This window comes from Nerophis lumbriciformis, linkage group LG04 (assembly GCF_033978685.3).
Source record: "Nerophis lumbriciformis linkage group LG04, RoL_Nlum_v2.1, whole genome shotgun sequence".
Lineage (NCBI taxonomy): Eukaryota > Metazoa > Chordata > Actinopteri > Syngnathiformes > Syngnathidae > Nerophis > Nerophis lumbriciformis.
Window position 1 is genome coordinate 24,219,026 of NC_084551.2, and position 19,891 is coordinate 24,238,916.

The window sequence follows — 19,891 nt, forward strand, 5'->3', positions numbered from 1 at the left end:
CCATGCTTCAAGGGCATTCACACTTTTAATCGGTTTCAGTAGCTGCGTGCGTTTGTGCTATTGTGGAAGGAAAAGAAAGGGCTGAATTCTCTAGTCCTTCATTGAGTGTCTTTGACACTCAATGACCGCTAGCATCAACCCAGTGGCGGGCCGTGCGTTTCCAACCTAGGCCTTCAGTGCTGACTTCAATGATTACCTCTCAAAATACCATCATGTATGTCCCTACATGACCACTGCTGGAGAAATACTATACAGCAGGGGTGTCAAACTCAAATACAGAGTGGGCCAAAATTTAAAACTGAACAAAGCCACGGGCCAAGGTTGAACAAATTAACCTTTTAATAGGAACCCAAACAAGTTTTGCATTGAATATTGAACAAGCAAGGCTTATACAACTTTATAGTGACGTGCAAAATCCAGTTTCAAATAATAATAATAATAATTAAAAAATATTAATGGCATATCAAAAACAATTTAAATAAAAATTGAATGCCTCTTTTCTATTTGCAGCCTTCTGAGGTAAATATCAACATTAACTTTTTCCACAGGCTAATAAATTTGAAAATAAAATAATGAATAAACCAACCATTCAGGATTTTAAACTGCTCAGTTTGCAACACACTGATCTAATCTGATGTGCCCAAGCCAGATACCTGCCATCTTTTCTTGGATGCTAGTTCATTAATGTCGGGGATCAGGCTTTGAGCTGAGGCAACCTTCATTCAGTCATTATATCTCGTAATCCACCCGGACCACAGTCTTGGGGGCGTGCCTTAAAGGCACTGCCTTTAACGTCCTCTACAAGCTGTCGTCACGTCCGCTTTTCATCCGTTCTAACAACGTGCCGGCCCAGTCACAAGAAATGTGCGGCTTCTGTACACACACACACGTGAATGCAATACATACTTCATCAACAGCGAAACAGGTTACACTGAGGGTGGCCGTATAAACAACTTTAACACTGTTATCAATATACGCCACACTGGGAATCCACACCAAACAAGAATGATAAACACATTTCGGGAGAACATCCGCACCGTAACACAACATAAACATCCATCCATCCGTCCATTTTCTACCGCTTATTCCCTTTGGAGTCGCGGGGGGCGCTGGAGCTAGTGCTGCAAAGGATTCTGGGTATTTGTTCTGTAGTGTTTATGTTGTGTTACGGTGCGGATGTTCTCCCGAAATGTGTTTGTCATTCTTGTTTGGTGTGGGTTCACAGTGTGACGTATATTTCTAACAGAGTTAAAGTTGTTTATACGGCCACCCTTATTGTAACCTGTATCGCTGTTGATCAAGTATGCGTTGCATTCACTTGTGTGTGCGTGTAGAAGCCGCACATATCTTGTGACTGGGCCAGCACTTGTTGGACTGGATGAAAAGCGGACGTGACGATTTTCGGGAGGGGCACTGAAATTTGGGTGTCTCCCGGGAGGGTTGGCAAGTATGAGAATTAGCGGTGAATGCGGTGTTACCGTGGCACCACCGCTGTATATAATCGACGGACCAGCTCTAGTTTTAGTTTGATATCGCCTCAAGGGCCAAGTGAAATTACACGGCGGGCCAATTTTGGCCCGCGGGCCAGAGTTTGACACCTATGCTATACAGAAACATATTTACACACTACTGGGCATTGTACAAAACGAGTTATTTTCTGGCGCATTTAAAGATCAATAAACCCGCATCAGCAATTAAAACACGTTTTGGCTGTGTACATTTGAGGGCCCTCAACCCCCTGAACATATTTGATAGCTTTTGGTTGTGATTTTTATTCAAGTGCAAACTTTTGCTAACAGACAAAATATATTTTATTGGTATTTTTTGTTTGTTTTATTTAACTTAACTGTTAAAATATAGTTTTTATTGCATTTGAAAGGGTATACTTGCGCTATTATTAAATAATAGCAATAATATTGTTTATCGGCCATAATTTGTACGTCAAAATATTGTCGAGCAAAATGTGTTAGTGGCGCAGGCCTAGCAGTGAAGTTAATTTTTTGTGAAGTGAATTATATTTATATAGCCCTTTTCTCTCGGGATTCAAAGCGCTTTACACAGTAAAACCCATTAACTAAGTTATATTTAAACCAGTTTGGGTGGATTTGGGAGCAAGTGGGTTAAGTATCTTGCCCAAGGACACAACTGCAGTGACTAGAATGGCAGAAGCAGGGATCGAACCTGGAACCTTTAAGTTGCTGGCACGGTCGCTCTACCAACCGAGCCATGCCACAGCCAGTGCTGTGCTCCAGCTGCCTTGCCAAGTTTGCTGCACGCTCGGTCATGTTTTTTGATGATTTCTTTTTTATTTCAATAATATAATCCACTTCTTCTTTTTACAACTATCCTTCAAAATTAATTCCCTCGTTCCCATTATTGGAAAAACAAAGTTATGTTTTGCTTACTTTGAGCTAATGCAAGTAGTGAATAAGACACAACAAATGTTTTCAGCAGATGTTATGAGGTTCACTGTGGAATTCGCTACTTCAACTCGCTGTGGGGAGGCTTGTAACCTGAGTTTTTGCTATAGCAACAAAAGCATAACATTTAGCGGAGAAACAGCTCGTATCCCAAAACACTTGTAAACTGGGACACTTGTAAGCTGAGGTACCACTGTACTTTATTGATCAATTTTCAGGTACAAATGCTGTTTATAAATACTGTACATTTAAAGTGAGTCAACACTTCCCAATATGTGAACTTCAGTAGATGATAAAAATACAAATAAAAAACAATGTCAAGCATGTTACTTCTATTGACAACTTTACATAAAATTAATTGTTAGTTAAGCACCCATTATCAGTATTCCATGAACTCTTAAAAAATAAACCCATCAATACATCCATCTGCTATGGCTGCAACTAATGATTATTTTAATCGTTGACATATCAGCAATTATTTTTCGATTAATTAACTAATCAAATGACTATTGCTTATGATTTGATGTACACGTTTGAGTTTGACATTGAGGTCAAACCTTGATTTAACTGATTTTTAAAACATATTTTAGTAAATTGTCTGGTACTGGAAATACTGTAAGTGTTGTATTATAATTATTGTTTAGGCAGTACGGTGGTAGTGCTGGTGCTTCACAATAAAAAGGTCCTGGGTTAAATTCCCGGGCTCGGGGTCTTTCTGTGTGGAGTTTGCATGTTCTCCCCGTGACTGTGTGGGTTCCTTCCGGGTACTCCGGCTTCCTCCCATCTCCAAAGACATGCACCTGGGGATAGGTTGATTGGCAACACTAAATTGGCCCGAGTGTGTGAATGTGAGTGTGAATGTTGTCTGTCTATCTGTGTTGGCCCTGCGATGAGGTGGCAACCAGGGTGTACCCCGCCTTCCGCCTGAATGCAGATGGGATAGGCTCCAGTATCCAGCGACCCTGACAGGGACAAGCGGTAGAAATGGATGGATGCATATTATTGTGTAATTTTGTTACAATGTGTGAAATTAACATACACAAACATGAATTTAAACGTAACAAAATTAACTAATGATGTCAAATTTAATGCATTAACTCATGCGATTAATTACAAAAAAATTATCGCATTAATCGTTAATTATCGTTTGATGGATTGTCGGAGCATTACGTCTACCGTAGTCAGACATGCTGTGCTTCAACATACGAGTATTAGTATGGTGTGTGTATAAAGACCGCAAAATGGCACCTATTAGCAGACATATTATCTGGTGTTTTTCTTTTTTCTTACCTTCTGGTACCTGCTGCTCTGTATTTGGGATCTGCATACGTCCTGAAAATGTGTGCGCGCCACTTGAGTCTGTGCCGACGCCGTAGTCGATAAGCTTCTTCTTTTTCTCTATCTTCTTGTTATAGGGCATACATCCTCCGCTGTAGCCATTTTTAATATATAGTAGCATAAAGTTCTAACTTATATCTCGCTATGTAAGCGCTAAAAACTACTGGTATAGTGGTTTTACATAATTCACCCACGGAACTTTAGTTATTAGAGAGTTCCGGAAGACGGTTTTTCACGGGACACATTTCCGGCGTTGTTGCTGCACTCGTGAGCCACGGATGAAGAGATGCTGCTTGGTTATTGATTTAAGTAAAATCTGAATGTCATTAAAACAGTTAGCTCCATCTTTTGACACATCTCCCACTCCTGTCCTTGCACGCTACACCGCTACAACAAAGATGACGGGGAGAAGACACTGCCGAAGGTGAGCCACGTAAATAAAACCGCCCACAAAACAGCGCATTGTGAAGTGACTGTCAGAAAGCGACTTGAAGATGGTCTGTAAAACATAATCTGCAACATTTTGACCAAAAAAACACAATTACATGTTAAGCAGACCACAAGAAAGTGTTTTACATTTTGAAAAAAATCACAATATGACCCCTTTAATGCGCCTTATAATCTGGTGTGCCTTTTGTATGAGAATAGACCTGAATAGACCCGTTCATCTGCAGTGCGCCTTATAATCCAGAAATGGCCCTATGGTCCGTAAAATATGGTAGTCCTAATTTTCCAAAAACGTTTTGTCCTCCAGTGCCTCCACATTAACGTGCATCAACTGCACTTTATTGCTAAATCACCACTATACAGTTTGGTCATCCGGTCCACTGCAATCTCATTGCTTCAAATTCAATGTGAAAAGCTTGTGAATTTCTGTCTAATCCAAATTAAAATGCACACATAAACCTCTTTATTATTGATACTGAAAGGGATGCTATTCAAGAGGTTTTGGGCAAAGGGCCTGGGCACAGGATTTGGCTGGTATGTCCAATCACATCCTATTAACATCACTCTCAGATCCTGGTAACTGGGAATAAATAATAGGTCAGAGTGTCAGTTGAAAAAATAAGTCTTGTAAAAAGTTTATCTGTAGATGACCCATTTGTAAACATGAAAACAAAACTGTGTAAACCACATGGCACAACACAAACTACTGATGTCTGCAGTCTACTGTCTCCCTCTTCACCACAGACACTTTCCTGCCACAGTCAACGAAGCACAAAAACAATTTTTTTTCTACAAAGAACATATACCATCTTTATTCAACATCACTGCATGAAACATTGCCAAAAGCTCTTATTCATGTCTAGTCTCAAAGAGATTAAACTGGATTATCTCAGACGAATCAGACCCACACTTATTTAGGACAATCTGTGACCAATCACGAGTGGTTTGTAGCAGAAACATCTTACTGGAAAGAAATTGGACCTTGTATATGATTTTAGCTGTCTCCTTTCAATTCATGTAACATAACATATAAGAATGGGCATATGGTGGATTGTGTGAAATTGGTTATTGATTATTCATATCTTGAACCAATTGAAGCTAAATGAATTGCACTACTTGCCTGCAACCAGCAGAGGTGCCGTTTATTCAGTCTTGGCACAGCCATGTATCGAGAGAGTATGGCCAACTCAGTTTCAAAATTGGAAGTAAACATGGCACCCTGTAGTTACTTGAGTGGCTTTTGACAAATCATTTAGGAGATCCCGTGGCCATACTCTTTCTGATTGGTCAAAAGCCCCTCATGTGACTACAGGGCGCCATGTTTACTTCCAATTTTGAAACCGAGTTGGCAATACTCTCTATAGTCTTGACTAGTTTTAGATACGAACATGCAAACCATTTGGTCAATTATGGACGTTGAGCAACATGCACCTCCGCTATGAAAACAAAAAAGTATGTGATCGCCATTGCCCATTAATGGCTTTTAATGCCAATCACAAACACAGATCCACTCTGACTGACACTGTATTTGTTTTTAGTCCTCCAGCTGACAAGCGACTTGCAGCTAATTATGTGTCCATACACAGTGTAGAGCCATTACCCTAAGATAATAATGATCACCTCCATTACAGAACATAAACTGTATTTCTTAGTATCTTAGTAATTATCACTGGAAGACAAGGCTAAACATAATACACATCAAAGAAGAGAAGGAAACTGGTGTCACTTCTATACATATTTAACTTTATACACTAGACTAAAAGCATCATGATGTTTGCTTTTTTTTCAACTCCATCACTGATTACTGCTCACTGCAGACTTTATAAGAGCCAACAAACATAAAAACATCACTTACTGTACAATGTCTGCTGTCATTAGGATGTTGACTGCTAGAATGTTCATATATTACCATTTAAATGAAGAATGACCATAATCCTCACAAAGAAACGGGGAGGGAGATGGGGTTGGGTCAGTGATGACCAAGCGTCTTTTCGTGTCATTCTAGCCATTACCGGGTCCTAAATGGCTGTCAAAGTGTACCAACTTGTCTGAATACGTCCTCAGACTTCTTCTGACCAGGTAAGATGTATGATTTATGATCTACAGTGAACTTCCAGGGAGCAATGAAGCGAGGAAACACCTCAACAGTCGATCATGTCGAAATTGTACACAGGCTTGTGTTCACAGTGCCGCTATAAATAGTTTTTCTGCGTAAGCGCTTATAATAACAATATCACTATCCATCCATCCATTTCATACCGCTTGTCCCTTTCAGGGTCGCGGGGGGTGCTGGAGCCTATATCAGCTGCATTCGGGCGGAAGGCGGGGTACACCCTGGACAAGTCGCCACCTCATCGCAGATAGACAACATTCACACTCACATTCACACATTAGGGCCAGTTTTTAGGGTTGCCAATCAACCTATAAATAAATAAATAAATGATAAATGGGTTATACTTGTATAGTGCTTTTCTACCTTCAAGGTACTCAAAGCGCTTTGACAGTATTTCCACATTCACCCATTCACACACACATTCACACACTGATGGCGGGAGCTGCCATGCAAGGCGCTAACCAGCACCCATCAGGAGCAAGGGTGAAGTGTCTTGCCCAAGGACACAACGGACGTGACTAGGATGGTAGAAGGTGGGGCTATCCCCAGGTGCATGTCTTTGGAGGTGGGAGTAAGCTGGAGTACCCGGAGGGAACCAACGCAGTCACAGGGAAAACATGCAAACTCCACAGAACGATCCCGAGCCCAGGATCGAACTAATATTAACCAGCATCACTAATACTTGGTTAATGTTAGAAAACACAAAATGTAAATGGATTATTGTTGGCGGTTTTTGAATGGTTATTCATTGGATCTTTCATAATGATTGTGAATGATAGGCAAAAAAAAAAAAAAGTGCAGTTACCCTTTAAAGATTGCTTTTTCCTGCTGCTTATATGTTTGTTTTTTCTAACGTGTGAACTTTTTTTTACTCTTGATTCAGCAAGAGACATTTTAGCCATGTTTAGTTCTCTACCAAGTCAAACACAAGCAAATCATTCACCAAGCTCTGAAGTTTACCTAACTTTGATAATCCCAGTATACCTTGTAAAGAGTAATTCTGTTTGATGTTAAACCAATAAGGGTTAATCTAATCCTTTTTTGTAATCTCTGATACAACTGACACGGGGGCATGGAAATTTAGTCGAAATCGTCCACAAACTCTGTGGATATAAAGCAAAGAAAGTAGGACAAACATGAATCCTACCTGAGGTCTGACCGGATCCATCCAGTTTAGATTCACATTTTGGAAGCGAGAAATCTAGAAAGAAAAATATACATAAACATTAAAATGTGTGGATTAATTTCATAATAAAATGAATGAGAAGTGAGAAGCCTTAGTGATTATTATTAAGGAAACACTTTGCAAAGCCTTTCTTTGAGCACAAACACTCATACACATTAACATAATGTGCTGAGTCACATATAAATGATAACATGTATACTTGAAGCATATACATAATGTGCTGAGTCACATATAAATGATAACATGTATACTTGAAGCATATGGAAATTAAGTATCGTAATGTGGCAATGAGTATTGACATCGGTCTTCCTTTGAATTGTTTGATATCTCCCATTCCTAATCTCTATAAAATAATCACTCACACTGCACTTTGAATATCTGCATACAATCTACGAGGTAGCAGATGCAGTTTATCTATTTTCCCTGAGGCATCCTCTTCAGGGAGATGACATTTTCAAATTCATAATCAGACATGAGAGGTGGTTGGCTGATGTTAATCTAAGGTTTGAAAACAACATTGCACTGCAAAACTAAGGAACATGAAAGCCAGACTAATACGGCACAATTCCTCTATAAAGAGTATTTACCCTTTCAGTTCAGTTCAGTTCAGTTTCAGTTTATTTCGAACATGCATACGATACAATGTAATGCATCACACAATTCCAGTTGTTTCATTACAGCACGTCTGAAAAGGAGTAGGAAGAAGCAGAGCTTATTTAATCCTACCCCTTTTCATACCATAGCAATTTTATCCAATTTCCTTGTTCTCTGTAACAGAACACTGAACACATAAATAATGAATAAATAATATACTATAGTAAGCATACAAATATTAAATACCTAAATAATCTTTGTCTCAATAAAAAAAAAAAAGGGGAAAAAAAGGGTTCAAGATGTTCATATTCTTGTTCTGTGTACTTTGTGAACACTTGTAGTTTGAACAGACTCTTAAACTGAATCATATTGGTGCTTTGTTCGATTTCTTTGGTTAATCCGTTCCATAATTTAATTCCACATACAGATATACTAAAGGATTTAAGTGGTGTACGAGCATACAAATGTTTTAAATTAGATTTTCCTCTAAGGTTATATTTCCCCTCTTTTATTGAGAAGAATTGTTGTACATTCTTGGGTAGCAGGTTACCCTAAAGTTGAATATCAGTTAAGTCCAACACTGAAGACATGTTCTATTTGGACAAACACATTTTGTATCAACTCGCAGACTGACAAACCCTCTTTCTGGGTCACGTCAGTAGGACACTGTCCTGGCACGAGATAGTGGAGAGAGAAAGCAGGGGATGAGGGTCAGCTTAGGGCTCCTCTGCCTCAGCTCTGCCTCTGTGAAAAGAACAGCATGACATATGCTGCTGCCTTGCAAGGATTACACCAAGCACCTGTTCACTTCCTGTAGGTTTCATTTCATAGTGTGGTAAAAACAAAAACAAAGTGTCTTGTCTGGTGAGGGGATTTGCAGGATACATGTCCATGCAAGGTGTGTAGGAAAGACATCGTTGCAATACAGTAAATAGAGCCTGCTTCTATATGCATGTAATCTATATCAATAACTCTGCACGCCTCTACACTAGGATGCCCAGTTTGATCCCCAACCTATTTTATCTGAAGCTGGGAAGGCCGAGCGGCAGTTTAGCCTCCCTAAGCCAGAAAAGCAGTGGGCTGGCAGTGTTCACGCGACACGGATCAAAGCCTGCTGCTGTCTTCAAAGCATGAGGGAATGTTGTGTGCACACTTGAGAGGGAGGGAGCGCAGTTTGTGTTGGACAGGCCGTGCACAGCTGTTGACAGAGGACGAGTAGTCTAGGGCAGCGTACGAGCTCACACATGTAGTGCATGCAAATACACCACAAGCTGAGTCCTACCCCCAAAATGCAGTCAGGCTTTGGCTTTGAAATAATAACTTGTATTCTTGTGGGAGTACATGCCATCGTTGCAAAGAGGTTCATTTCCTGTACGTGGAATTTTAAATACCTTGTATAGGCTATAAATTCACCAAAAAGGTACAAAAAAAAGGATTTCAATGTACTTTATAAAAACAATTTACTTTCAAGGAAAGATTCGGTATACACAGAATAATTATAGTGTATGAAAGACAAATACAACACTTTTCCAAGTCAGAGTAAATTGTTGTGTGCCGTAGGAGATGAAAGGAATGTTGGACTCAAGTCTGTGGTTATATTGTTTTTATTAAAGGATAAATAAAAAAGTGCAGTGGTACCTTGGCTGAAGAGTGACGCGGCCACTTTATGAATTGTGTCTCGTATTCTTTTTCTTTCGCTTTAGGTTGCAAGATATAATTTGGGTTATGAGACAGTTTTTGTTACATACCTCCCAACAGCTAGCTGGTGTGTAGGGAATGGCACACAGACCCCCATAAGATCAAGTGCTAAAACACAAGACCTAACTTTGTTTTTCCAACCATAGAAGATGCATGGATGGATGGATGAATGGATGGGTCAGAGGAAAGTGACTGTGAAGGACAGTACTGAAGAAGTGTATGATAGGCATTGGATTAAAGAGAGAAATATTTGAAAAACATGACCAAGGTATGTGTGTGTAGCCGACTTAAAGAGGCATGACAAGCATCGCACGTTACAATCTGCTCCAACCTGAAGCAAGAGGTGTCCATACAAAGCTACAATAATGCCATCCAAAGGCATTGAAATACTTTTTGAATGGCGGGCATTTATCTGTTAAAATATGGAGAAGCTGGTGATAGTGTGTTTAACAGGGAAGCAGTAGCAATCTGCTCTCCAAGTTAAATGTTGTACATTATTATTATATTACCTAAAACAACTAACGACATGAGGTGTTTGTCATACATTACATTGCATTGTTTTGGTACGATATTTGTTATCTAGTTTTTCTTATTTAAAAGCATGTCACTTGTTATATATATATATATATATATGTATTTTTTTTTGGGGGGGGGGGGGCGGGGGGTCAACACAGTAGTACCTCAATTTACCAGCTTTCCTGGTTATGTGATGGAGCTCTTAACTCAAAGCATGTGTATCTCAAATCAACATCTCCCACTGAAGTGCATTATAATCATGCATTATATAATGATGCTTTTAACATGCTTTTTAAAAAGAAAAAAATACTTTTAGAAAAATAAATATTACCTATATCAAAAAAAAAAAATAGAATGTACTAGTAACAACTACAGTAGTTTTATGAAGTATTGCAATAATAATGTACAATATTTAGCTTAGAGAGTGGACTTCAGCGGTATCTACTTCCAGCTGATTCTCTGTCAAACACACCATCAGCAGCTACTCTATATTTTCATGGATGAATACCCGCCGTTTAGATATTATTTTAACATTATTGGCTGGCGATAGACTCATTCTGCTTCATTGTGGTGCAGACTAGCAGTGATACGCTCTAATTGCTTCGCCAAGTTGGCTACATGCCCAGTTATGTTTTTGATAACTTATTGCTTTAATTCAATCAATATCTCCTTTTAAGCACAGTCCTACTTTCTTTTTTCCTTCCCATTGTCAAAAAAAACTAAGTTATGTCAATCTCTAGCTACTGTATAAGCTAATTCTAGCCAGTAAGACCAGCTGTTTTGGTTTAAATTGTTGGGAGTAAGGGAGCATGTCCATGTAAAAAATGAAACATTGGGATTCTGTATATGTAGAGAGTATTATGGTGAAAACTACAACAGTAGCCAGCAGAGGATTGACTTCTCCCAAGGTTGAGCTCCTTAAAAAAACAAGGAGTGTGGAGTATTTGTGTTTGTGCGCCAGACCACATTGTGGCAAGCAGGGGGTTGTACAACCGGCACTGTGCGCACTCACAAGAACAAAGCTGTAGATGGCAATACATGTTTGTTATTTACTGTAAACCCATGACAACTATGTTATACTTTTGTTTGTTTTGCCTGTTTGTATGTATTAGATGGATTTCTGTTTCCTGTTTCATAGTAAATACAATGAAACAGGTTGAACTTTAAGGATTGACTGTTCTAAAATGTAATTAGCATGTTGATATGGACTTCCACCTAAATAAATTAGATCATTCATCATTTAAGGCAATTGATTGTATGTAATCCTGAGAGAAAATACGAAAAGTAATGAATAATCCCACCAACAAATGAGAATAAGCCATTATTTATTGGCCTCAAGTTATGTGCTTGACAGAGGCGATAATGTAAGAATTCCTTCAGATTGTTTAATCTTCCTATTTTAGACTAATTGCTGCCCCTGTTTAATTTTCTCTCACTAAAGCATTTCAGATTGCCTTTTACTGCCAATCGCATTTCATTGTACGCTGCTTTGAAAATATTGCAAAACTGAACGATTAAATGCATATACAGTACAGAGGCAAGGAACAAGGTAATGATGGCAGGCTGTGTGGGAGACGATTGGGAGAGGCGATGATGAAAGGAATGAAAAAAAAGATTCAGAATCGTCCCTCTTATCAGATGGGGGATTTGCAGGAGACACACAGACCAGCCCGCTGCCTATTTTTATGACCCCCCCCATCCTCCCAACACCCATCCCTCGCTCATCATTCATCCATCCCCCTCGTCCTTACTTCGAGGGCCCAAGGCGACGTGGGTGGGATGTAGTGATATATACCTCTGTGCTTGTGAGTGAGGTAATGATGCTTTCCTGATACGCTTAGCATCTTATAATGACTACAAATGCATTATCTACCCTTTGGCATTCTTCAATACCACAAATATGGATGCCAGCAAAATCATTATGTGCAGTATTATTTTGAATTGCATGGCTGAAAGTTTCTATTGTAATGAAAATTAAATGTTTTAAAATATATTTTATTGTGCATATCGCTCTCCTATCTATACAACTATCTAATCCACGCCTTTATCTCGACTCGTCTTGACTACTGCAATGCCCTGTACGTAGGCATTAGCCAGGCCTCCCTCGCCCGCCTGCAGCTCATGCAGAACTCTGCTGCTCCTCTGCTAACACAGACCCGCAGGCGTGAGCACAATACCCCTATACTAGCGTCCCTTCACTGGCTCCCTGTGCATTACCGAATCAATTTTAAACTCCTACTATTTGTTTTTAAATGTCTAAACAACCTCATTCCAACATATCTCTCCGACCTCCTTCAGCCTTACTGCCCCCCCCCCCCCCCCCCCCCCCCCCCCCAAGATCCTTAAGATCAGTCGATCAGCTGCTATTGACGGTCCCTGACACAGGGCTGAAGCTTAGAGGTGACAGAGCTTTCGCCGCTGCTGCTCCCAAGCTCTGGAACGGCTTACCTTTGAGTGTTAGACAGGCCTCCTCTCTTCCTGTTTTTAAATCGCTCTTAAAAACATACTTTTATTCCATGGCTTTTAACACTGAGTGATCTCCATCCTGCTATGGCGTCCTACAATGCACCTGCTGTGAACCTGTTTTTATGTCTTATTTATTTTTTTTTTTATCTTGCTCTGTTTGTGTTGTGGTGTGCTTGCTCGTTTCTCTTGTGTTATCTTTTAACCTGCCCATTGTACAGCACTTTGGCTACCCTTGTGGTAACTTTTAAATGTGCTTTATAAATAAAGTCGATTTGATTTGATTTGATCTCTTATCAAATATTTATTATTATTATAATGACAGCACTTGAATTAAGCCACAACACAACAACTTTGAATTCACATTCCACAACAAAATTGCAAAAGCCATATCAAATAAAAAAGCCACAACACAACAATACAATGTCACTCACAACTGCCTGCAAATTTAAGCCACAACAAAACAGCAGTAAGCGACAACCAAAGTGGCGTACACAACAGAAGTGACAGTGGACCAAGCATACCAGAAAGTGGCATTGATCACAACAGCTTAATTTAACATCCTTCAGCTTTGTTCATTAAAACTTGTTTAATTTTCTACCTTGGTCACTTTGTCTGCAAGACTTAGTGTCTGTCACTTTTGTTGTCGTGTAATATTGTTGTATTGTGGCTTAATGTTGTTGTGTTGTGGCATTTGCATTTGTTGAGGTCATGCTGTGGCTAATAGTTGTTGTGTTGTGGCTTATAGGTAACCTGACTCTCACCAGATCCTTGTAGTTCGCTGAGCTCCACACAAAGATCTGGGAGTTCTCAATAGGAGATGTATTTCAGAAGGCGGGGACATGTAAAAAAAATCATTGTATTTGATTGGATAAACCACTTGTCCGTTATCTTGAATAACGTGCTACTTCAACCACTCACATCGAAATTAACCTGTGAAGCTGATGAGAGTGACGCTGAGAAATCCAAACCTGGTCGGAAGAAGAGCCAAAACATCCTTGCCACCAATAAATGACTTCAAAACCGTTCTCTTTTCATCTTTTAAAGGCCTACTGAAATGCGATTTTCTTATTTAAACGGGGATAGCAGGTCCATTCTATGTGTCATACTTGATCATTTTGCGATATTGCCATATTTTTGCTGAAAGGATTTAGTAGTGAACATCGACAATAAAGTTCGCAACTTTTGGTCGCTGATAAAAAAGCCTTGCCTGTACCAGAAGTAGCAGACGAGTAGCGTGACGTCACAGGTTGTGGAGCTCCTCACATCTGCACATTGTTTACAATCATGGCCACAAGCAGCGAGAGCGATTCGGACCGAGAAAGCGACGATTTCCCCATTAATATGAGCGAGGATGAAAGATAAATAAACACAAGACATAGATATACTCTATTAGAGTATATATATATATATATAACACAACCAGGCTTATATGTAATATGCCACAAATTAATACCGCATAACAAACATCTCCCCCCTCCGTCCATATAACCCGCCAGTACAACTCAAACACCTGCACAACACACTCAATCCCACAGCCCAAAGTACCGTTCACCTCCCCAAAGTTCATACAGCACATATATTTCCCCAAAGTCCCCAAAGTTACGTATGTGACATGCACATAGCGGCACGCACGTACGGGCAAGCGATCAAATGTTTAGAAGCCGCAACTGCATGCGTACTCACGGTACCGCGTCTGCGCATCCAACTCAAAGTCCTCTTGGTAAGAGTCTCTGTTGTCCCAGTTCTCCACAGGCCAATGGTAAAGCTTGACTGTCATCTTCCGGGAATGTAAACAATGAAACACCGGCTGTGTTTGTGTTGCTGCAGTCGGCCGTAATACACCGCTTCCCACCTACAGCTTTCTTCTTTGCTGTCTCCATTGTTCATTGAACAAATTGCAAAAGATTCACCAACACAGATGTCCAGAATACTGTGGAATTTTGCGATGAAAACAGACGACTTAATAGCTGGCCACTATGCTGTCCCAAAATGTCCTCCACAATCCATGACGTCACGCGCTGACGTCATCATACCGAGACGTTTTCAGCAGGATATTTCGCGCGAAATTTAAAATTGCACTTTAGTAAGCTAACCCGGCCCTATTGGCATGTGTTGAAATATTAAGATTTCATCATTGATGTATAAACTATCAGACTGCGTGGTCGGTAGTAGTGGGTTTCAGTAGGCCTTTAAAGAAGTAATTTTTGATAGATTCTACAAAACAGTTGCAATAGCAGAATCAATGTCAGCACACGACGTGCCGCCATTGTTGTTTGAATCAAACAGTCGCTTCGGCGCTACGTCACATCTATGAAATCCCACCCGGCGATCCTGATTGGTCCAGATCCTTGTGTGAAGCTCAGCATATAGGAGCCCTATCATTCAAAACCAATTTTTCCTACCAATTTCTGGTATTCCGACACCTTACTTCTTCCTGTAAGTAAAAACCAGTGGTGGTCAACCGAGCTTGGATGGCTGTTGTAAAGCAAGCAGCGCGCAAACCAAAAGAGGCTTAAATCTTCCTGCAAAAACCTAATTACCAGCAACATTTCAAAATATGACAGATAGTAATAGATAATAATAGATCCCTATACTTTATTTAAAAAAAAAAAGTTCAAGTGATAGCAAGGATTTCATGGGTCGCGTTCCCATACATATCGAAAGATTGTGCTCCAGACGCCATTCCACACAACAAAACAGATTGAAACTTGGAAAGCATGGAGGTCTACAACTTCTTTGTGTGTGACTGGGTCAAATACATCAGCCTCAAGATTCTCCCGGATATTTACGCATAATTTTTGCTCGGGTAAGTTTGCATTTCATGATTTAACTTCACATCTAAGCTGCCATGTTTGTTGCTGTTTCACGTGCCGTTTACGAGTAGCATGTGTTTCCCCATCTTCATCAAAATATAACTATAGATATCAACATTCTGTATGTGCTGAAAGCTTCAAATATGATTGGTGCCCAAATATGTGTTTAATAATTACAAATATTATCAAGATGATACTTAAATGGGGAATAATGAACGTTAAAAGTACATCAAACAAACCTTTAATAAAGTGATCACTGCAACCTTATTCATTCTGCGACTCTGCTCCCTTTGACTAGAGTGTGAGCTCCATGTTTTTCTCATTCTTCCACAAATCTTACGCTTTTCTGCCTTTTTTGATAACCTCTCGAGGAACTCTGAAGACACGTTTATCCTTTCCGCGGTTTGTACAGCAGAAAACAACACAAATACAGTTTATGGCATTTTTTCTTTGAGAAAGGCTAAATGGCGACTAGTACCCATTAAAAAGAGAGCTAGCTTGACCACTACCAGTATTGTTTGGACGGAATGTGAGCCGGACGTGACGTCAGTAACATCCCAGCAATTGGTACCTGCCTATGTGTATTTGGGATCTGAATTAGTCCCAAAAATTTTAAATCAAACTGAGGCATTGCAAATATATTTACAAAACAATCTTGCCTTCCTTCATACTTCCTCCAAACAGTCCGTTTGGAATTTTGTTCAAGTGTGATGTCAGCGGATTATCCATATATAGTAGAAATTTACCCAAACATCCTTGCACGAGTCAGCCTCTTTTAATTTATGTAATCCGGCTGTGCCACAACATCATCTCCAGAATGAAACCCAGTGAAGGAAAATGCTCTGTTGTTTGCTTGCTTTAACCAGCACAAGCCATGACACAAACTTTCAGCCTCATCTGAAGTAAAACGTGCTTTAATTTGAACTTTTATGATGTGCCTTCAACTGTGAAGAAGTTGCATCAAGTGTGTGCAAAGAAGAGTCATGCTTTAGTCACAACCTTTCACAAAATGATGGATTTTCAGCAAAAAAATACTTTTAATGGCGGAATCGGTGACTACTATTTATGGCAATGGAGGAGACAATGGAACGGTAAGTAATAAGAGAAAAAAAAAGAAATGTGGGAAAAATACATTAGCAACGTTAGTTCGATTTGTTGTGTAGCTAGTTTAACCTTCTACTGCAAGACACTAGCATCACAGTCCTCCGGCAGCTTATACCAAAAATTTCTGGCCAGGCTGTGTGACTTTCTGTCTCCTCCATCCTTGAGCCGACAACAAACCACTGTGAGCCGCTGGTTTCGCTATATCATCTGAGATGTTGTGTTGTGGTGAAAGTCAAGTAAAAGTTAGATGACTGGTGGGACATCTCCATTGTCCGTATTTCATACAGTCTTAGCAAAACAAAAAACAAAAACAAGAAAGGTGTTTGTAGCAAAATCTATGCAAAATGTTTACCAAATAACCATCGTTACATATGTACACCAAAATAAAGTGTTTTAGAAATAGAAAAAAAAGCATATAATTGTTGTGGCATTAGCATTTGTTGTGACCCTTCTCAACCCCCCAATGAATGTATTTTAGAATTACATTACAAACATATTTTTTTACAGCCCAAACAAATGGCAGTGGTATTTAAGTATTTGCAATGACAAAGGGGGTCAGCTTTACACAGGTCTGTACTGTAGGAGGCATTCCCACATTGTATCCAAAATAGTATGTTATAAAGTATTATTCTTAAAATACTTGATTTATTTTGTAGTTATTTCAATTGGGTGAGATCATTGTTAAACATTCAACCTTTCTGAAGAAGTAACTATTGTTTTGTGCGTCAATATACATGAATGGAACATTTGTTTTAAATTTATAAAACAAATAAGACCATGATGTGTTTATTGAATCCTTCTCAAGCATTTTGTCTAAAACACTGAACTCAGTAAGTTTTAGAAGATAAAAATATACATTAGGGTGCCGAAACACAAATATATTTGCATTTCATTAGTGGAATAACCACTGAGGCTTGGTTGTCTTCATATGACCTCAACTAATCAATAATTCAGTGAGATGGAGGAGGGTGACAAAATGCTCACAGAGCGTATGACAACTCAAAAAGGTTGAAATTGTTGAAATCGATAAGCTTGGCCTTAAACGTGTTTATGATAAACACAGCGGCAAACAAGCAATCCAAACATCTGGTTCCAAACTTCAGGAGGTTTTCTAAACTGACTGCTTCCTTTCACTAACATCCAGGACAACCTGTCAAACAGTTTTGCTTAGCGGTGGTAGCTGCTGTTGGCCAATTTATGACTATTTAATGTAATGACACACACGATTTAAGTAATCCTCACTAATGATATGCGTAAGCCGAAGGAAGAGATATGAATAATACAATCCCAAAGAAGTATTGTACTTTAACAACCCCCAACATTTTTTTTTTTATTTACTTTGGTGTGACGTATCAAATAACGTAATGTGACAGGATGGAAATAAATCTTTTTGAAAATGCAAAATGGTATGATTGGATTTGCTACATAGCTTTGTCTACACATTTGGTTTTTAAACACTTTCTAAATAGAGATGAGAATAATAATTGATTTTTTGATCAGTAATTAATTGTTATGGATTCATTTTCCAGCAATCAGGTTTTGAAGCAACTCGGCAGGAGTCCCCAAATTACGGCCCCCGGGCCAGATTCGGCCCACCAGCATCCACAATCTGGCCCGCGGGACATCCCAAATTTAAAATATATTTTTTATTTCAAGTATGTATTTCTAATATGTCCTGTCCAACCGCTCAGGCAAATCCTATTGTTGAGGTAGATGCCTGTATCTTCTGTATAAATTTACTTTACAAAAGAGAAGTGTGGTATACTTCAATTGTTGGCTAATTTGTATTTAACTCACCGAGTTTGTAAGATGTATCGATATATTTTTAAACAAGATATGAATTAAGAAAATATCTTAATATCGATATAATCTAGTTCATGTTAAAATGACCAAACGCCGCTTATTTGTTGGGTTCCTTGATTCTCCCCCGCTTCTCACTCCTTCCCAACACTCAACACTCTATTAAACCCCTCCCCTTACTCCTTCCAAGACCTGCTTGTCCTCTCCCACCCACTACACTGACCCACAACAACAACACAAGCAAATATTTGCTACATAGCTTAACTACATTTACCCAGTATCTTGGCAGTAGCTTCGCTACTTTTTAAACAAGTAGCGATTTCCGTAGCTTAGCTATTTTTAGACCCATGTAGCGGTTAGCTAAGCTACATGCTACAAAAGAAGAGAGAGGGAGAAGAGAAAGAGAGAACTGGACTCGTGCAACTTCACAGGCAGGGGACAAAATATACGGGAAACATTAATGATGATCGGTTGGTTTACGTGTAAGAAAATCCATGATTGGTTGGTTGATTTACTATGATGAGTCGCGATTGGTTAAGATTAGGGCAATACATTACGGACAGGCCAATCAGAGGCAAGATAGGGCGGGTCATCGAACCAGGAAGGGAAATCACAACAGACACGCACATCCTAAATGTCGAGAGAGTTGGACAAGAGAAAAGGGAATATTGAAGCAGGCGATTTAATTAAATAGTGGAAGATAGCAGAGGGATTCTCTTCCTTAGATTTTTCTTTTAGCGGTGTAGAGGACGTCCAGGAAACCCATAATGCGTCTATAAAGCCACATTTGGACAAATGTATGCATCTGGATAAAACAATGCCCAACACATTCATTTCAGTTGTTTACCTTGTAAACCCAAATCAAAACTGCTCTCGACATGGAAGACGTGAAATACACATTTAAGAACACACATGATGACTTTTGCTACAGTATAGCCTGTCTAAATGCAAAATTTCATTTTCATTGGTGTTTTAGAACAAGTCACTAGCTGACATTTTGTTCAATATTTCTACTGTTTATAGTTTGACATTGAATTGTTGAATCATTTTGAAACATAAACAACATGACTGCAAGATATTTGTTATTTCATCCTATGAATCACAAATGGCTATTCAGATAAAGGAAGTTCGCTAATAGAATAAAAACATTTTGTACTCTTTAGGATTTTTGCAGTTTTTTTGTGTGTCAAAAGTTGCCTCTGGTTATGATAAATGTGAAGGTTTTAGCCACAATCTAACCTGTCTGAATGCTGAAATTCATTTTGCGCCCTGGATCTCCCGGGACCCGCGTCCCCTGGATCCTGGCTACTAGGCTTTTTGAGTTTCACAAGTTGATAGGTATACTTCTGGCTCGGTTGTGTGGCGGTGGTTTGGATTTAAGCCACTGGACAGAAAG

General features: G+C 39.3%; 1 protein-coding gene across 2 annotated transcripts in view; it reads right to left on the reverse strand.

Annotated features, from left to right (window-relative positions):
- Positions 1-19,891, reverse strand: part of triob (trio Rho guanine nucleotide exchange factor b) — a 237,165-nt gene that overhangs the window by 199,202 nt on the left and 18,072 nt on the right. For both annotated transcript variants that reach the window (XM_061951061.1, XM_061951063.1), the window contains exon 2: positions 7,466-7,519. In XM_061951061.1, the coding sequence (XP_061807045.1) occupies positions 7,466-7,519 (54 nt within the window). The remainder of the gene's footprint in view (positions 1-7,465; positions 7,520-19,891) is intronic.